We start from the raw sequence: 19,858 nt of genomic DNA, 5'->3' as shown, positions 1-19,858 counted from the left end.
AAGGAGTAGAACTGGCCCCGGCCGTTCCCCGCTCTCCTCACTTGTTTTAAAAGGTCGTATTTTTTTTTTTCTTAGTGGAAAAAATGAAACAGCCAAAAGCTTTGTAACTTTCCTTCAACGAAATCCTCTCATCTCGAAAAGAAATGTTTTTTTCTCCAGCAACAAAGGCGGTAGAGGAGACGCTTATACTTTTGCGACAAGTTTTATCACATTAACACTGGCCTCCACAAAGCACCTAGTAAGAAAGCCAAAGGATAAGATGTTGCATTTCTTTTAAAATAATTTAAAATATATTAAATTTTCCAAAGGCAGATTTCATTGCAATGAGGTGTCTTGATCAGAGAACTACACGCCGCTGAAGGAGAACAGTACTTTCAAGGAGCTATTTTTGTTAAGGGGGAAGAGGTGAAACGGGCTGACTTGTCCGATGAGGCAAAGCAGCAAAGTCAGACCTCAGACGCGACAGTCAGCCAAAGGGGCGACAATACCAATTCTCTACGCCACGAAGAAGAGACATCTTCACAACCGTTCGACTTAAGAACTATGGTTTTTAGATGCCAGGGAGGAAAACACAGTTGTACCTTAACATCTGTTGAGAAAATACAAATAAATAGGCTACCACCAGCAAACCGCTGACAACTCAGTCGCCATTTTGGACAGTCATGCAGTTGAGGAATACGTCCTTGGGTAACCGGACACACGCGTTTGTCATCTCCTGCACATGCACACCACTGCTTATCCAAAAAAAAAAAAAAAAGCCATTTATAGTGTATCAGTCAGGAGCACAGCCTCTGAGTCACCTGTAACTTAGCGAATACCTCACAGCGGACAGCTCCAGGAAAACCTGGTCCTGCTGGTCAGAGGGAAGCTCGAGGAAGGAAAGCACTTGCCACCAGCAAAGCCGCTCTGACACAGCGGGAGAGAACTTTCAACAATGTCACCACCGCATCTGAAACACGACCGTGACATGTACCAGGCAGAAGCCAACACTTGCCCACTTGCCAGTCAAGGGAATGATCCCCCCAATAGAGAGGCTCTCAAGGCCTGGTTACTCTGCTTATCAAATCAACATGAGTTATGCACCCTGGGTTGAAAGGATTTTAGAAGGTGTTTGACGCATCTGTTTCTAAGTGGGCTGAGGATCTGGGGTTAGGCTCTGCCGCCACGGAGCTGGGATCCCCTCCACGACTGACTGCCACAGGTGACACAGAAAAATCTGGATGACTAGTCCACTGGAAGCTGCTTTTGCTCTACTCTGGTCACCATGTCAAAGAGAAATTCTATTTCAATCCAAGACCAGCCATTTGGCCCATCGTTCCAGCTGCTCCTCTGCCAGGAAGCTTGATCCTGCTACAAGAAAACAAGTAAGACTATGGCGTGTGGCTTAAAAAGTCCTGTATGTGAGGAACTCTTTCATTTTCTTGGGGATCGGCAGTGCTAGCACTTGGTAGGTGGTCAGGAAACTTCGAAGGGCTTTCCGGCATAAGTGCTTCAGTGAGGACAGGACCCGAGGAGCCGTCCAGAACTGGACATGGCCATCCCTTGTCCTGAAATGGAACAGAAACCGACGCTTTAAGAGAGACCTTAGAAACACATGTTTTCCCAGTGAGGGACACTAATGTTTCTACTCTCACTTGCATTAGCAGGAGACACCCGGGGAGTGCGATGCGCGGCCCTTAGATGCAATCCTGACCGTCCAAATCGATGTAAAGGGTGTGATACTGATAATTCAGGCCGCTGAAAGGATCAGGACTCAAGACAACTCTGATACCCACGTGCTACCCGTGAGCTCAGCCCCTTCTGAATCACACCACAGGTTCAAATGCAACAGAGGGAAGAGTGCCACCTCCTGAATTATAGATGCTCCCCACAAGGTGGTCTCTGCCCTAAATGGTTTCCCAGAAATTCTGCATCATCCTGACTCAGGCCTCCTTGTGGACGTGGCCCATCAAGTGGTGGGAGTCATAACTCTTCCATTACTCTTAGATTAACTATTAAGAGTAAATGATACAGAATAAAATAATAGAATTTTGTGTCCTCCTGGATTTCCTTAAAGGCTTCATCATAGGCAAGAACATTCTAGAGGCCTAAAAAAGCTAGCTGGTACACTCAGCAGAAACTGCTCCCCATCTGCTCAGCTATCAGACACATACCCTGTGGCGATAACTCCACCATGTGGAAAAAATGTGCAGCAAAGACCATTGGTCATAGGAGCAAATGCGATTGGAGTTTTCAGTTCCAGGGCCCAGATCCTGAGGAGTCTGGACGAGAGAGAAGAGAAACACTGGCACGTTAGTAGCTGTGGGGCCAGCCCCAGAGGGGGATGCTACAGTTACTTGCGGGGACTTGCTCTGAGGCCACACCCCCCGATGTCTCTTTGTTACCTGTCATCTGCCACCGTGGCGAGGTACAGGCCTTCGGGAGAGAAGCACACAGATCTCAGGGAGCTGATGTGCACATCACTGTCCTCCACTGGGGGGTCAAGCTGGGTGTGGCTGTGGAAAAAGAAAGAGGACGGTCGGCCTGGGGTGATGGCTACTCTCCACCCTCTGTCCTCACTCTGGTGCTGGGGCTATGATAAGCTCAAAGACCCATCCTTACCCCCTCGGGAAAACCTCGGGAAAAGCAGACTAGGAGAAAAAAAAAAAGGCATTTCCTAAGTGTCTGGCAGAAGGGGCTGAAGGGTTACTCACACTCCCTGTGCTCATTTTCTTATGCAAAGTAGGTCAGCCCTCACTTTAATGCCGCGGTACAAACTGAAAGTCTTTTCTCGGCTGAGATACATGATAATTATAGGCTACCTATTATTTGCTTCAGAAAACAACAGAGACAAAGAGAAAAAGATGCAAGTTTGTAAGAACACTGAAAATTCATTTTGGAAATACCAGTTTCGGTAAGAGGATCGTTCCGAACTTGTTACTACAGTTATTAGTAAATGGAAAGAAAGAGTCACTTCGAGGTTTCATGAACGCTGAATCCAAAGTACACACAGCCTCCTACATCGGGAGCCCCAAAGGCCCTCTGGTCTAAACTGAGAATCTAAGTGACAAAGAAGAGCCACAACATGAGCTCCCCACGCCTTTCACCCAGTACCCCCCGCCCCGGACCCTGCGCGGGCCATGCCTAACCCAAGGCAGCTTTCCCATCAGTCCCCCCGCAACAAGGTCCAAAGGAGAGACCCCGTCCTTACTGGAGTAACCTCAGCCTCTCGCCAGTATAGGGGTCCCACATGATCACGTTGGTGTCGTAAGAGGCTGTGACGAGCAAGGCAGAGTCGGGGGAGAAGTCACAAGAGACAACACTGCTTTGGTGGCCTTCTAGCTTCCGGATTAATGTGTAGGACCGCATGCTCCACAGAAACACCTGTGCAAGGGAACAGGTGCCCGGTGAGGGGCAGCAACAACGAACAGTGAGTGAAGGACACGGCAATGCCAGGTGAAGCCAAGCTCTCCCCACCCCCACTTTCATACTGCTCTCCCAGAATGCATTATAGGGGCTTGGGGAAAGCTCCAGGTCTGAATTCTCCAAGTCTGAATTCTCAAGGCACCTGACCAGTGCACAAGTTCAAGGAGCCTGGTCTAAGGGAGAAGAAACCCAGCCAGCCTCAGGAAGACTACGGGCTGAAATGTATCCAGAGGCTTTGCAGTTCTGCTTCTGAGCCCTGTTTGCAAAATCACAGTGTGTGCCAATAAAGCACTATGTGGTCCTTTCAGTTAAAAGCAAAACCAGGGGTCAGAGGTGAGCTGCCAGGCTTCCAACAAAGCCGTGGCACCTTGCCAAGCCATTTTCTACCATGTGTTCACAGAACGGTGGGAACCTGCCCCACAGCTGTACATACGTCTGACACAGTTCACCTGAAATCTTTTTGAGAATCATGAAAAATGGGATTTTATTTTGTTCCCTTGAAAACACACCGTCACGTAGTTCCAAACCCCAAATGAATGATTAACCACCGGGCTGTTCCACACAGTGAACTCTTCACTTTCTGAGTCAGTCACAGCAAAGCGCTCGATGCAGATGTGAGATCAGACACACACACTATTCCCGGCTTGTTCTTGGGTTTATAGTACTTTCTTAAATGACAGGCCGGATTTCAGAACAAAGTTCAACAAGTAACTGTACATTCTGATTTGAAATGGAAATCCCTATTACCCAGGTTCACATTAAATGGTTCAAAGGAGGGAAATTTGGATCCATACACGGGAGCTGCAACTTTTAAAATCTGAGACTCCAAGGGGAAAGGAAATCTTAAAAGCACACCTTTACCCCATGTTGTAAAGGCAAGCAGCCCTCCTCCAGTGATGAGGGCTTCACCTCTCGTGGGGTTTGTGTCCACACGCAAATCAAAAGAGAAGCGTGCAGGGGGACAGCCCTGCCCGGCAGCATGCCTCCTGCACAGGCTGATCTGGAGGCGCCGGCCTTATTTACCCGTTCAGACCGCCCGGGCTCACTGCACTCGGGCAACGATGGAGGTGGCACCCGCCGCTGGGCCTTACCGACTTCTCTCCAGCAGCGGAGCACAGCATGCTGCAGTCCGGGGAGATGGAGCAGCAGTACACCCACTGCAGGTGGCCCGAGAGCACCTGGATCTGTTTACCTGCACAGAGAGGGGCGCACGGTGAGCCGGTTCCAGGAACCACGTGGCTGCTGGACCGGAGGACCGCAAGCCATGGCCCACCCACCCGGCATCCCCACCGGGTTCCCTACTGGCTGAGCCCAAAGGCCCACCTTTTTAACACAGAGCAAGATGCCAGGATGTGTCATTTAAACACCTGAAGTCTATTCGTAGGACAGTGTAATCCCCAAGGAGATCACTACCTTCTGTTTCACCAAAACCCGCAAGATGGGCGGGATAAAGGCTGTGCGCACATCACACCTGACAGATCCCTCTGATAACAGAGAACATTCTTTTCTTTCCCCTCCCACCCCAACCAGCTCTGGCACTTTGGAGCATCCTTCCAAACGCTGAGAATGTTTTAGCTTCACTTCTGTCATTCACACTCCTGTAATGGTCTCCCCGCTTCTCAGGGGTCCCACCGCACCCTCTCACCCCGACCAGGTGTCTGGACAAGCGACAGTGCAGAGTAATGAGGGCCATGTGCGCTGCGGTCAGGCGAACCTGGCTTTGAACCCCGACTCCACTGATTACCAGCACCTGCCCCAGGGTCACTCACAAAATTGCTCCAGTTCTGAGTTTGAGGAAAAAATTAAAGGCCCGTCCATTAGCATAAAAGAACAGGTGAATATATAGAATATGTCTATCCCATTGATTCAGATGGTATTAAGATTTAGATTTTCCATGATTTGTGGAAAGAAATGTGGGGAATATGAATCATTTTTTGTGGTACGATGACCCCAAACTTTATAAAAGTAAGTGTCTTAAGTGTCTGAGTAGGACACTGAGGGCAACATGGAAGGCTCTTAGCATGGGTCATGAGGCTGCAGAAGGATGTCAGGGAAGGCAGCGGAGGGGCGGATGAGATAGGGAAAGAGATCTGGCAGCGGGGTTGGGGGGGGCAGTGAAAACGAATGTTAAAAAAAAAAAGGAAAAAACTTTTCTGAATGTAACAGCCATGCAGATGCATGTATGTGTCTGTGTATGCGTGTATGTTAAGTATATGTAGTATTTTTGTAGTAAGTCATGGTTTCTTCAGCTATCACATTAGAGCAGTACCAACCCCTTCCCGGGGGAGCTGTGAGTACTGAACAAATTTAGGCAGGATGGTGGGGCAGGGCCCGGTACCAGCAAACACTACTGTATCCCCTCCCCTCCCGAGAAAGCCCTAGTATACTCGCCCATCCCCGGTCCCCTTCAGCTAGTCCTGTCTTCCCAATCACCAAAAGATTTTAAAGTCACTTCCAGAATCTTCCTTACATGGTGGCAAGCTGCCTCTGGATACACATTACAAATGGTGTTGCCTTGGAGAAGCCTTCCCAGTCAGCAAACCTATCTCATGACTTCAAGTTCTGCAGCTAAGGGCAGAAACTACCAGAGTTCTCTTGGTGACCAGATGCCATCAGATGAGGACACCACAAGCACCTGCTTGGCAGTGTGACAATCGTCAGGCTGGATTCTCAGAGGGCAGGAGTTGGTCCCCTCTCGTGGCTGTGGGAGCTGGCACAGTCACGGCTAAGGCAAGAGTACCAGTGCCTTCACGTCATCAGAGGCAAGTGTGCCTCTCTACCAACCATCCACATTCCCATTTTCCCCTGCCACCGCCCCTCCGGCTTCTACATCCCTGCCATGTGGGGAGAAAGGGCTGGCAATAAATTCCTCTTCCCCGTGTCACAATTCTGGGTAACCATCATTACCAGAAAAGTATGGGCCACCTCTGCATCCAGTTCTGCTCAAAGGAGAATTCCACAGAAGTTGACCCTCTCTAGCTAAAAGAGTTCTTCTGGGCAGAGTCCACTTCACAAAGAAACTATTTCTAACAGGAAGTAACCAACATGGACGACTTCCTCTAGACTGGTGGTTCTCAACCCAGGGAGACTATGCCCTACACGTGGACGGCGGGGCAATGTCTGGAGACATTTGGGCTGTCACAACTAGAGAAGATACTTCTGGCATCTAGTGGGCAGAGGCCAGGGATGCTCCTCAACATTCTAGAATGCACAGGGCAGCCGGTAACAAAGAACTAGCATGACCAAAATGTCAACCATGCCACGGTTGAGAAAACTTACACTGCAGCATCTATTTTTAACAGAAGTGGTTATCAGCCAGGGTGAAAACTGATTCTCAGTAACCAAAAAAACCCTTACTTTTTAAAAAATACAAAGCATAAATATGCATTCAGTGCATAAATGAATGATATATTTTTGGTATTAATATCTCATGGGGATGAGCTGGGTATGTGATTAGAAAAAATGTCTAACGAAGGTCCTTAGGAAAATCAGTTGTTCTGGATAAAAGTGAGAAATGAGCAGAGAGTACTTTTGGAGCTGCCCAGGAGTTCCGTCATTTGCATACCATGTTTATTCAGGTCCCAGATGCGAAGAGTCTTATCCCGAGATGCTGACACCAAAATCAAACTGCCACTGGGTGTGAAGCTCAGATCTCTCACTACATCTTGGTGGCCGGAAAGATTCAAAAGCAGGAGCCCTGGCGTGGGAGCAGGAGCACTTGGTCAGTGGGAGGGGCAGATACCGGTCTGCTGGACATGGCTACACCCCTGAGATAGTGGGGGGCCGGCGGCCTCTCTGGTCCCTGATGAGAACATGCATGCACCCTGGGACCTTGTCCCAGCCAGAAATGACCTACCTGTCTGTACCTCCCAAATCTTGATCTGCCCATCGTTGAGTCCCGTAGCAAGGATCAGGCAAGAGATATCTGGCACTTGGGGATGGTGGCGTGCCCAGAGCTTCCTGCCGGGTGGAGAAGACCACTGGCTAAAGGCCAAAGCCCAGACAATTTGCCCACAATCCAGAGTCTTCTCCTTCGGGCTGCCTCGCCCTTTTGTATCATTTTTGCTGCTTCGGCTTTTGGCTTCAAACCCTTTAGGGATGCTGGAGGAAGCAGAGATTCCTTAATGAGTTAAAAATCATCACCAAGTCAACCAACTACTCAATCCATGATATCTAAGATACTAAAGCTCTAGAAATAAATTGGGCTTTGGTGAATTCTGGCGTGACTTAATTTCGTTTTGGAATTCATGTAAGAAAGACTTCATTAGCCTTGGTACATCCCATTCGTGATAGTCCTACGAAAGGGTGACCTGCCTTGTCGGGTAACTGGATCACAGAAGCTCCAGGGAGCCCTCTGCTTCCTCAGAAAGTTCTCTCAGGTTTGATGCGTGGAAGGAAAGGTGCACTCGGTTTTTCCCGTGAGGAAGAAAGCCTGCTGTGGGTCTGGAACTAGGACAGAACTTAGAACTTGAACACCCATCTGCTGCTCCCCTGCCTGGCGAGCGCCTGGCTTCGAAAGGCCCAAGGAGCAGGAAAATAAATCCTTTTCTGGCCCACACAGTTTGCTTGGTACAAGCTGATTTCCACCTTCACTTGCTATGTTCCAACCTATTAGTGAGGCTCTCTCCCTTACTTTTCTGGGTCCATGCAGCACAGGAACCAACCAGCAGGGAGATCCAGGAGAGAAAGCCCACAGAACTGGGCAGAGCTGCACTGACCTCAAAGACCCCTGAGGCCTATTTTACATTCTACTTACGGTGAAACACAGGCCCAGATAAGCTCCATGAGACTCACTTCCCGAGCTCCAGGCCCTGCCCACCACTCTCCTAGCAGACCACATCTCAGAGGCTTGAGCAGTTGGACAGCCCTGGGATTCAGCCCACACGCTCCCAAGTTTCCCATCGGCAGTTATCAGTGCAAGTATTAAGTCCTACTTTTCTGTGTGACCCTGACCCCACGCTGGGGTGTATCAAACTCAGGGAATTGAAGACACTGAAGCTGGCGCCCAGTTCCGTGAAAAATCCTGTGTTCGATGTGTATGTAACTGGACCTCGTTATGCATTAGACTTGTTCCCCCAAAGTTGCAAGTAAATCATGTTTCTGCCAAGTGTGTGGTTGAAATATATTGAAGAACTGTAACCAAGCTCACCAAGAATATTAGAAGGGAGAAAGTGAGGCAAACATAGGCTCCATCAGCTCTAAAACTCTATTAGTCCACATCAGAGCTTGGCAAGTTATGTTATGTTTTTATAGATAAAGTTTTATTGGAACCACGTTCATTTGTTCACATGCCATCAACGGTTGTGTTCACACTGTAAGAGCAGAGGGGAGGAACCTTGACAGAGACCGGATGGCCCCCAAAGACAAAAATCTCTACCATTGAGCCTTCAAAGGATACATGCTAACACCCGGTCTCAATGGCCCAGTGGAGTTTGAGAACTTGTCGTCCTGACAAACATATGAATGTGATAATGACTGCCTCTTTAACTGACTCTGCTAACTCCCCACACCTCACAGAGCTGCAGGGCCTTGGCACAGGGGCCCGAGTCGGCCATTCCTGCAGGCAGCACGGAACAGGCAAGCCGCAGGGAAAACCGTAGGACAGCGGGGTGCCACTGAAGCTACAGTTCTTTTATTGTTTTTTTTAAATAAAATCCTAAATTCTGCATCTGAACTAAAGAATGATCTGGAGCTACTTTATACCACAGGAATTAAGGCACCTCTGCATATTAATTAATTTTCATATCATAAATTTCATTTCTCTAGAAAGAGACACTAAACCCTCCACTTTTAGGGGTAGAGTTAACTTTCCTAGGGTCACGAAATCAGGGGCCGAACTGGAACTAGAACCCAAGCCTTGGGTATCCAGGCATACTGCTCGCAGGATCCCCTGGGCCTGTGAGTTTGCCAAAGAGTCAAGGGAAGAGTTAGGTGGGAGGTGGGGTGTTTACACATGGGGACAGAACAGCTAAGTGCAAGGCAGAGTCACTGGGGGAATTTAAATTCAAGTTTCTAAAAACTGTATTTCTAAAAGTAGTACAATTATTTGGTTAGTACGAATTATTCACTCAGTACCCAAAGCACTATTATTTTTTTTTAAATGTGTAATAATCCAAACAAGAACCTAAGGACTTCAGATTTCTCCTTTTATAGGACTTTAAAAATAACATTATTTTCAATCATAAAAGTAATAGAGAACTGTGGGAAAAATCTGGAAGTGAGACAAATAATAAAATGAAAATTACCCATAATCCTAACACCACTCTAACCGCAGTAAGTATTTCACTGTAAGTTTTTATTTGGGCATATATACATATATTTTTAAAAGACAAATCTGGGATATTACATATATGGCTTCATAGCTTACTATTTTCATTAAATCTTATAAGCATTTTCCTAAGTTATTATTCTTTAAAATGTGTGATTTTTCCCTAGAACAAGTAACTTTTCACATAACACATTGAACAGTAACACTTCTCTCATTATATAAAGCAACAGATACACAAAAAGGATTAATACTCAAATTCCCATTTTCTCGAGTTCATACTGGACAAATACATTTACCTATAGTCCTACAGTGATGTATGTGTTTGAATATAAGGGTGATTATTAGGAAAACAGAATGCCCTTTGTATGCTTTTCAAAGATTCTTTTTCAGACCATAAACCTGGACCAGACTGGATATAAAGTTGAGGCTCTTGCATTTAGAGTAGGAGATCAATAAAATAACGAAAGCCCTTGGCATTCTCATTACATTGATAAGAATGAACTGAAAATCACGATTTTAAAAAACCAAAAAAACAAAAAACTCGGGGCGCCTGGGTGGCTCAGTGGGTTAAAGCCTCTGCCATCGGCTCAGGTCATGATCCCAGGGTCCTGGGATGGAGCCCTGCATTGGGCTCTCTGCTCCACAGGGAGCCCGCTTCCTCCTCTCTCTCTTTCTGCCTGCCTCTCTGCCTACATGTGATCTCTGTCAAATAAATAAATAAAATCTTTAAAAAAAAACAACAACAACTCTTCGATGGCTACAAAAAATGTCCTCTGGCAATGCCATGAGTTCCTTACTGTCCTCTCATCACCAGATTCTAAGGGATTTCTGGTTCTCACTACTACAGAGCTAATTCCGTGATGAAAATCAGTGTATGGAAATAGATGACCCCATTTCTGAGATTCCTAGTAGCGGGAGGAACGTTCTCAAGGTCCTTGATGCATACTGCCGAACAGCCAGACTATAATCCCAGCAGCACCAGGAGTACCCATCTCGGCACGCCGGCTGGACTTCTCATCAAGGCAGCTTTCAGACTGAACTGACAAAACACTTGAATCTAACGTGCAATTTATAAGAACTGTCCAAAGCAAAACAAAGGAGACCCTCAAGGGCAGGGGCCATGTTTGATTTATTTCAAGTTTCCAAACCCCTAGGCTCTGTGTCAGGCAAAGATTTCCAACAGATGCTGCCTGAGCCCTGTCCTGGCTGGGCCGTCCGACATGGAGCTCATAGCACTCAGACACGGGGCCCTGCCCAGCCCCAAAAAAGAAACTAGTTAATAACAGAAACTAAATTTGGTCCATAAAGGAAAAAACAAAAACCAAACTTAAATATGGGCAAAGGATATGAGCGGATGTTTCTCCAAAGATACAGGAGAGGCCCAGAAACACAAGGTGCTCTGCGTCAGAAGCCATTAAGAAATGCAAATCCAAACAATGAGATGCCACTTCCTACCTTACAGGATGGCTCTGCTAGAACCAAAAAGCCAGACAAGTGCTGGTGAGGGGTGAGGGTATGGGGGATACGGAAATCTCACACACCCGCTGGTGGGACTGAGAACTGGGCCAGCCACCTTGGGCACCAGTCTGTTTTCCAAGCACAGAAACACTGCAAGCCTATGTCCACGCCAAAAAAAAAAAACCTCAAAACAAAAAAAAAAAACCATATGTAAATGTGCACAGCAGTATTATTCCTAATAGCCAAAAAGGGAAAAACACCTAACTGCCCAGCAACGGACAGATGTGTACACAAGGTACGCGGTCTCCGTACAATGGGATATTATTTGGCAGTAACGGGAAATGACGTGCTGATTACAGGCTGTCCGAGGGAGGACTGAAAACATTCTCCTAAGTGCAAGAAACCCGTCAGAAAAGACTCCACCGTGCACAATACGATGTATATGAAAAGTCCGAATAAGCAGACCTATGAAGACAGAAAGGGGACTCGCGGCCGCTCAGGGCTGGAGAGAGTGAGACTGGAGGGTAACAAGTGAGGGATGCCCGGCTGCCCTCTGTGGCACTGCCAGTGCTTCTGAGATTAATCATGGTGAGAGGTGCCCAACTCCCTGAATGAACTAAAAGCCATTGAACTGTGCACTTTAAAGGCTCGGATTGTACGGTATGTAAATTACATCTCAATAAAGCTGCTAAAAAATAACAGCAGGGTTAACATGATCTCCACAGAATCAACTTTCCCACGTACAGACCGTGGGGCTCTGGAAACCCCCATGATCCATTTCTGAACTGTTGGCAGCCATTCTCTCGCTCCTGTTCCTGGGGGGAGGGGGGGCAAAGGGAACCCCCAAAGGGCAGGGAATCATGTGGGAAAGCGCTCCAGGTTCCCCATCCTAAGGACTCCCTCGGTCCTCCAGGCTTGCGGGTACAAGAACTTACAACTGCTCCTCCAGCGGCCAGGGGATCAGCTTGACGATGCAGTGTCCTTGAGACCAAGCGAACCAGGAACCGTCCGGAGAGAAGGCGACACTCCAGGTCTCACAGCTGGACTTCCAATCGAACTGCTGGGGGCGCCCCGGCTTGAGTTCGGCCAGCAGCAGCGGCTCCTCTGAGACAGGAGACATGCTTCAAACAAACGCCAGCCCAGGGACGGGGGGTGGGAGGGGGGGAGGGTAAGCGGGAGCCAAGCTCCAGACCACCTTGCTGACTCAGAACCCGGAAAGCCGCTGTCTCCCCAAGGGTAGGGGTGACACTCAGGATTCCGGGAGGGAGTTGTCATTTAAATGACCTGTGGCAATAACAGTAGCCACAGGCCACATTCCAGCGCGGTTACTCAGCCCTGGCTCTGGCCACTGCTGGTTAACCGTGACTCAGAGTAACCTTTGTGCGAGTGAACCCAGTGAATGGAGGCCTCATTTTCCTATGAATGCCTGAAGAGGAAGAAAGGAGAGCCCGCCCAGGCTGGGACCCGGCTAGATGGTGCAGATAAGGAGGCCTTCCAGTGTATTTAAGGTCTCCTCAAAAGAACCTGCCACCAGAAGCCGGTGGCAGCAGGCACGTCAGAAACTCGACGGCTCCCTGTCGCTCACCAGCCTTCACCCCCATCACCAAGGCTAAAACGTTCAGCACTTGCCCTCTTCTCCCTGCCGCTCAGACCTCTGGATCTGGCCTCCCATTTCCACCTCTGCTCCGGTTTAAACCTTCATCCCAATCTTGCCCATATCTGAGACTCCCCTGATTTTCCTGTCCCCAGGAACCCTGCTAAAGCTAAAACACGTACCACATCCCCTCCAATGCATTCCAAGGCTCCCACCTGCGTCCACGGTAAGGGCAGCGAAGCCTGGGCCTCCTACCCCATAGCATGGGCCTCCCCTCCTTCCCGTGACTTCTGCCCACGAGCCACACACTCCAGCCGTGGGGGTCACCTGGCCATGCCCCAAGTAGGTCGGACTTAGGAGACTCCCAAGCACGTATGCTCATCGATACGGAAGCGGAAATGAAGTCCCACCCTGCTGACTATTTTCTGCTATAATTATGATGAATTTCCTTCTGGCCCACCAGAAATTAAACACCCTGTTCATACACCAAAATGATTTCATTCTCGTTTCTCTTAGGGCCTAGCAGCGCCTCGTGAAGAGGAGGTGCTGGATTGGTGTTTCTTCTGCCACCTGACAGGCAGTTCCTCATTCCAGTCTCCACTCCAATGGAAGGTTCTCAATGGCTGACAAAACTCTTAGGTTAAAGGCGTTCAGAATCCTTTTTTTTTTTTTTTGCATTAATTAGGATACTAATATAAAGACTGGCTTCCACTCTGAATGAGGTCATTTCCTGATGTCTATGTTCCCCATCAGTGGTTTTGTTCGCGACCTTGACCCTTTTATACCTTTAACCAGATAGATACTAATTTAAACAACCCTATTTCATAGGACGTCTGGGTGGCTCAGTTGGTTAAGCAGCTGCCTTCGGCTCAGGTCATGATCCCGCTGTCCTGGGATCCAGTCCCGCATCGGGCTCCTTGCTCCACAGGGAGCCTGCTTCTCCCTCTGCCACTCTGTCTGCCTGTGCTCACTCTCTCTCTCTCTAACAAATAAATAAAATAAAATAAAATAAACCCTATTTCATTTATTGTATGACACACATTTATAAGTCTTCTCCCATTTTGACCTTGCCGAAATCGGAATGCGTCTTACAAACGAATTTTTTTAGAGTTAAATAAGCATATTTTTTCTCGGTGATAAGAACAAACCATGGTATCTTGGGTTTAATGAAACAGATGGTAAACATGCATATATAGCGAGATGCCTATCTGTATATGATATTTACATATATATATATATAAAATACCTCCTAGAATATGCATTATAAGATGTGGTTATTACCTTGTTTTATAAAATGAATGTGTTGCTGAAGAGTCTGTCTTTAAATAGAATTTTAATCCATCAAGCCTTTGGTGGCTTTGCTATTTCGAGAAAAGTTAAGTAAGTTTCCTTTGCAAAGAGAATATTCATTTCCTGAGGTTCTATGTATAAATCTGGGTTTGAATACCTTAGTTCTGTCTAAACTGGCATTTCTATAGGCCCAGGTAATTCTCCTGAAATCTGTACGTTTGTACATGGGATCTTTTCATTTATAGAATTACTTGTCTCTAGGAACATACTCCTTTGGATGGGAATATCTGCATGGTAAGAAGTTATTTTACATTTTAAATCCAGAAGAGGTCTCTCAGTGTTGCACAGCAACCCTGTGGTGTTGTCTTCATTCTCATTATTCCTAGATATTTTCTTGCGGTGACCTAGCCCTAATCTGTCAATGAATCCAGTGGTTCTCAACTGGCTGTGTCCCCTGGGGACAGGTGACAATGTCTGGAGACATTCTGCGTTGCCAAGACTGGGGGTGGCGCTACTGGTGTCCAATGAGAAGAAGCAGCCACAGATACTGCTGAGCACCCGACAGTGTGCACAGGGCAGCCCCCCACAATGAAGGATTATCTTGCTTAAAACGTCGGTAGTGCCAAGGCTGAGAAATTCCGATGTAGTTAAACATTAAATGATATCGACTGATCCCGAGGTGCATTTTTATCTCCTGTCTTTATTCCACCCTGATAATACACTTGGTTCACTACCTCTACAACAGGCACATCATTAGCTATCCACAACATAGCTATCCTATCCAGGAGGCACTGAGCAATATAAAGAGGGGTTCTCCCCACTTTCCTTCTTTTCTTTACTTCCCAAACCAAATCCATTCACAAGTCTATCAAGGCTGTCTCCAAAAGGCTTGGCTAACCTAATGTCTCTCCATCTCCATGGCTACTATTCTAATCTATGCAAACCATCTCACCAACGTCAACTCTGGCTAAGCACCCCTGCAACTGCTCTCCCTGGCTTCCACGCTACACCCCAACCTCCAATCCATTCTCCTCACCTCCTAGAGTGATCAGTTTCAACCACTCTTAAAATAAAATTCAGGGGCACCTGGGTGGCTCAGTGGGTTAAAGCCTCTGCCTTAGGCTCAGGTCATGATCCCAGGGTGCTGGGATCAAGCCCAGCATCAGGCTCTCTGCTCGGTGGGGAGCCTGCTTCCTCCTCTCTCTGCCTGCCTCTCTGCCTCCTTGTGATTTCTGTCTGTCAAATAAATAAATAAATCTTTAAAATAAAAAAAATAAAAAGGGGCGCCTGGGTGGCTCAGTGGGTTGAGCCTCTGCCTTCGGCTCAGGTCATGGTCTCAGGGCCCTGGGATTGAGCCCCACATCGGGCTGTCTGCGTGGGGAGCCTGCTTCCTCTTCTCTCTCTGCCTGCCTCTCTGCCTACTTGTGATCTGTCAAATGGATAGATAAAATCTTTAAAAAAAAAAATTAAATTAAATTAAAAAAAATTTAAGGGTGGCTCAGTCATGTGAGAGTCTGCCTTGGGCTCAGGTCATGATCTCAGGGTCCTAGGATTCAGCTCCGTGTGGGACTCCTCACTCATCCAAGAGTCTGCCTGTACTCTGTTTTTCCCTCTCTCTCAAATAAATGAATAAAATTCAAGCTCCTTAACATGTTCTTGATGTCCTGCATAACCTGGCCTCTGGCTTTCATCTCCCACCTGGGCTTATAACTCTCCCTTCCCTGCCCCTGGCTCTAGCCTTCACTCACCCCTTGACTGTGCTCAATTAGTTCTGACCTCAGGGCCTTTGCACCAGCTAGTCCCTTCACATGGAATGCTCTTCCATGACTGGCACCTTCTCTTCATTCAGTCTTGGCTCAAATAACAACTCCTTCAAAAGCCATTCTCTGACCCCAAGTCAATCTCCTTCACAATCCTTCCTCACATCATGTTCTTTACAGCACAATCACCATTATGTAGCTATCAGTCTCCCCCCAACCAGGACATCACTTCCACGGAGGCAGGGACCTTGTATGTTATCCTTAGTGCCTAGCAGAGTTTTTGGCAGAGAGCATGCAGTTGGTAGGTATTTGCTGAATAAATATACATGGTAGACCTCTTTATATATAAATAAAATAAAGCCCCTTAAACTATTATGTTTCCTATGCCAAACATTTCACATGAAATGCTTCTTAAACATGAGCCATACCCAGATTTCACACTCTATTTCTGTGATTTGGAGATTTAATCTCCTGCTATTTCAGGCTCAGGAATCCAGGAGCTAAAAGAAGAAAAAACTCAGTGACTCCTGTCTCTTCATTTCTAGAACTAAGAAAATTCTGAAGAGAGTCTGGGCCCAAACTAAACTTGGTTGCTGGCGGAGGGGGAAGGGGGTGGAGAGAAGCCATAATAAGTGCAGAACTTAAAAAAACAAAAACCAGAACTTAAAAAATCCCAGCTTTCATCTGGGATTGTACCTGCCGTGGTGCTTCGTGGTAAAAAGGCCCACAGATCAGGGTTTGTAGTTAAACATTGGGATGTATCTGGATGACGAGGCTGAATGAAAAGATATTATCAGCTTCTTCTGTGCAAGGAGATTCACTTGAACACAGACATGGAAGCAACGGACTCCAGCCAGCAGGAAGCCTGGTGATTTGTCCTGCCTCAGAGTCTTGACATTGGCTGTTCCATCGGCCGGGAAAACTGCACAGGAGGCCCCAGATCCTTGTCTGACTGCTCCATCTCACCATCCAGGTCTCAGTGTTGATGTCACCTTCTCGGAGACCTTCCTCTCCCTCTCAGTTCAATGTTCTTTAGGGGTAGGTACCACTCACTCAGCTTGTCTTGATTGCTTACTTGCTTTTACACATTTCCTGTCTAGCTCTTCACCACCCTCACGCCAAACCTCCCTCTCTGCCCACTGCAACTGACCTCCACTGTCCAATACAGTAACACTAGCCACACTTGACCACTGACCGTTTGTTTGCAAAATACCAAGTCTGAAGGGAGATGGGCTGTTAGGTATGTAACACACACCATATTTTGAACTTAGTACCAAAAAAAAAAAAAAAAAAATCTAAAATAGATCAATAATTTTGAGTCCATGCTGCAATGATAATATTTTAGTGGGATTGACGTGATGTTAATATTTAGGTGGGATTGATGACTACAATTTTAAAATTGGTTTCACCTGTTTTGCTTCTTTTAATGCAGCCACTAGAAGATTTCAAGTTGCAGATGTGGCATTATTATTTCTATTGGCCAGCGCTGGCCTACAGAGTGCCTGGCACACAGTAGATACTCAATAAATATTTGTCCAAAGAATAAAAGAATTCTAACCACTGCGCTGAAGATATCTACTGTTGGCCATTGTAATCCCATTACAATGGCCTTTATTCAGTTTCAAAAGAATGTAAAAGTCTCTGGCCTCTTTTTTTTTTTTTAAACAGCAACTTGGCAGCTCTCAACAGCTCTGCCCACACCCCAAAACACAGCCGTCAATCATTAGGGAAAACTCAGAACTGGAAACAGATTCCAGCTAAAAAGGGAGGCTAGCTACAGATCGCTTTCAGTTTTAACTATAAGGAGTCAATGGAAACAACAGCGGAAGCTATAAAAAGATTCACATAAGATTCAAACAAACAGTAGGGGCCATTTAAAAAGTGGTAACACACTCACTGAATAGAGAGCCCTTATCTAGATGGGAAGCCTGAGAGAGTTGCCTCCACACCATTTACTGAATGCCTGACTACAGCAAACAAAGAAATGTCATTTCCCAAATTAAAAAGTTACACCACCCCAGGGAATACCCCGATCCCAACCTACCCACCCACAATCCCCGGCTCCATCAGACTAGCCAGGGAAACGCAAACATCAACAACCAGAATTCTCCAGAGCAAGATGAAGCTTGAAACTCACTGGAAGAGTATCAAGAGATTTCTGGAACAATTCTGAACCCTAGGCCTTGACCCCTTCTGGGAATTTTCCCTTAAGAAACTGCCTTTAAGCATGGAGGTATATTCAAGAGTTGGAACTCCCAGAATAAATCCCGAGTCCACCCCAAATTTCTGTATAGGTAGGGTTTAGAGGCAAGGTGGTTGAACGGGAGAAGACGGAAGGATAGTCTGGAGGTTTTGTCTTTGCCTAACAAGCACACTGAGACTACACTTTCATTCGGGCTGACTCTCCCAAGTATATCCGACAGTCTGACTTCCCCAGTTTTCAGATGACAGCTGTTAACAAGGACGGAGGCATGCACCTCACCCATCAATGTCTCCTAAACTTGCCCTATCAGGCATGCCTGCACGGATCAGCATCCCCAGGCCCACCCCACCCCACCTCTACGAATGCCTCTCAGCGGGGAGAGGTTCGCAACAGATTTTTTTTTTTTTAATAGGTACCCTTGCCTTATGAATAGGCAAGTTTGGGACGCTCCCCACCACCCCCTGGGGCGCGTACTATTATTATCCCATTTTGCAGATACAAAACAGACTCGGGTTAAGTGGCCGGTGCGCGATCACACCGCTGGTAAGAGGCAGACCGGACTCCCACCCAGACCTGCAAGTGCGTCACCTGGCACCTGGGCACCCGCCCCCCGGGTTATCACCCCCTCAGGGCCTGGCGCATCCCGCGTACCCCACCCGGGCGGAGGCGTCGGGCCCCGGGAGCCTCCCACTGTCCTGGCGGATGGGGATCCCCGGCACGCAGTGGCCCGTGCTCCCCGGTCCTGTCCACCTCAGGCGGGAGACGTGGTGGCGGCCGCTGACAGCGAAAGTGAAACAAAGCTGGGCGCCCGGCGCGCCCCCCGCCGCGGGCCCGCGCGGATGGCCCAGGCCCCCGCGCCCCCGCCGTGCCCCTCCCACGGCCGAGCCTGCGCCCCCGCCCGCCCCCCACCCTCGGGAGAACGGGCTCGGCCCCGCCCGGCGGGAACCCGCGCACCCCCGCCCCGCTCACCTCCGGCCTCCATGGAGGACGCGCGCGGCCCCGCGGCAGGCGGCGGGCGCCTCAGCCCCCCGGGCCGCCGGCCCTCATGCCACCCCCACGTCGCCCGCCCCCGCCCCCGCCCCGGCCCCGGCCCAGGCCCCGGCCCTGGCCCCGCAGCCGCCGCCGCGCCCGCCGCCGCCGCCCGGAGAGGCCATCAGCTGCTTCCCGTCACATGGCGGCGGGCGCGGGCGGGGACGCGCGGGAGGCGGGGCGCGGCGAAGGGGCGGGGCCGAGGGGAACCGGCGGAGGTCGTGGTGGGGGGGCGGGGATGGTTGCTGAATAAAACGGAGCGGGGCGGAGGGGAAAGCGGGGCGGTGGGGAAGGTAACACCGGTGCAGGGGAGGCACCGTGTGTGGCTGAGAGGAACGCGGAGGCGGGCGGACGGGACAAGACGGGGGGCGGGGCCGAGGGGAAAGTCGGGGGGGCGGGCAGGTGAGCGCCGGCGGGATACAGTTCGGGGGGCGGCGCCAAGCGAAAGCGGGGTCAGGTGAGCAGGGCAGGCTAAAAACCGGGGGCTGCGGGGACCGAGAGAAGCGGGGGAGGAGTGAAAACGGAACGGGGTGGAGGGGGAAACCGGGAGCGGTGGGTGACGACGGGGGCCGGGGGTTGGGTGCTGGAGGTGTGGGCAGAAAAGGGGGTGCGGCGGGCCGAGGGAGTCCGAGGGAGGGGAGCGGAGGGCTGCGGAGAGAACCGGGGCACATGGCGCGGGGAGAAAGCCCAAGGGGTGGGAACCAGGTGAAGAAGGGGGCAGCGAAGAGGGAGGCGACCGTCTCTCGAGAACGAGGACCTGAAGACACCAGGGACCAGAGGCACTGTGGGGACAAAAACGGGGGCCGAGGAGAGAACTGGGGGGGGGGGGAGGGGGTCCGGGAACCCCCTAG

At 49.0% G+C, this 19,858-nt stretch overlaps 1 protein-coding gene across 1 annotated transcript; it reads right to left on the bottom strand.

The window, feature by feature from the left end:
- Positions 1 to 528: 528 nt before the first annotated feature.
- Positions 529 to 19,065, bottom strand: WSB2 (WD repeat and SOCS box containing 2). The gene is made up of 9 exons (XM_059138940.1): positions 18,948 to 19,065; positions 12,067 to 12,235; positions 7,262 to 7,506; positions 6,971 to 7,102; positions 4,497 to 4,597; positions 3,191 to 3,363; positions 2,385 to 2,495; positions 2,154 to 2,261; positions 529 to 1,547 (listed from the first exon to the last, which is right to left on the bottom strand). The coding sequence occupies exons 1-9, from the start codon at positions 18,958 to 18,960 to the stop codon at positions 1,385 to 1,387; spliced, it is 1,215 nt and encodes a 404-aa protein (XP_058994923.1). The 5' UTR covers positions 18,961 to 19,065; the 3' UTR covers positions 529 to 1,384.
- Positions 19,066 to 19,858: the final 793 nt, after the last annotated feature.

The sequence above is a fragment of the Mustela lutreola genome, chromosome 11 (genome assembly GCF_030435805.1).
Source record: "Mustela lutreola isolate mMusLut2 chromosome 11, mMusLut2.pri, whole genome shotgun sequence".
In the NCBI taxonomy this organism is placed as follows: Eukaryota; Metazoa; Chordata; class Mammalia; order Carnivora; family Mustelidae; genus Mustela; species Mustela lutreola.
The sequence above is the reverse complement of the archived record's forward strand: the minus strand, read 5'-3'. Positions and strand labels throughout refer to the sequence as shown.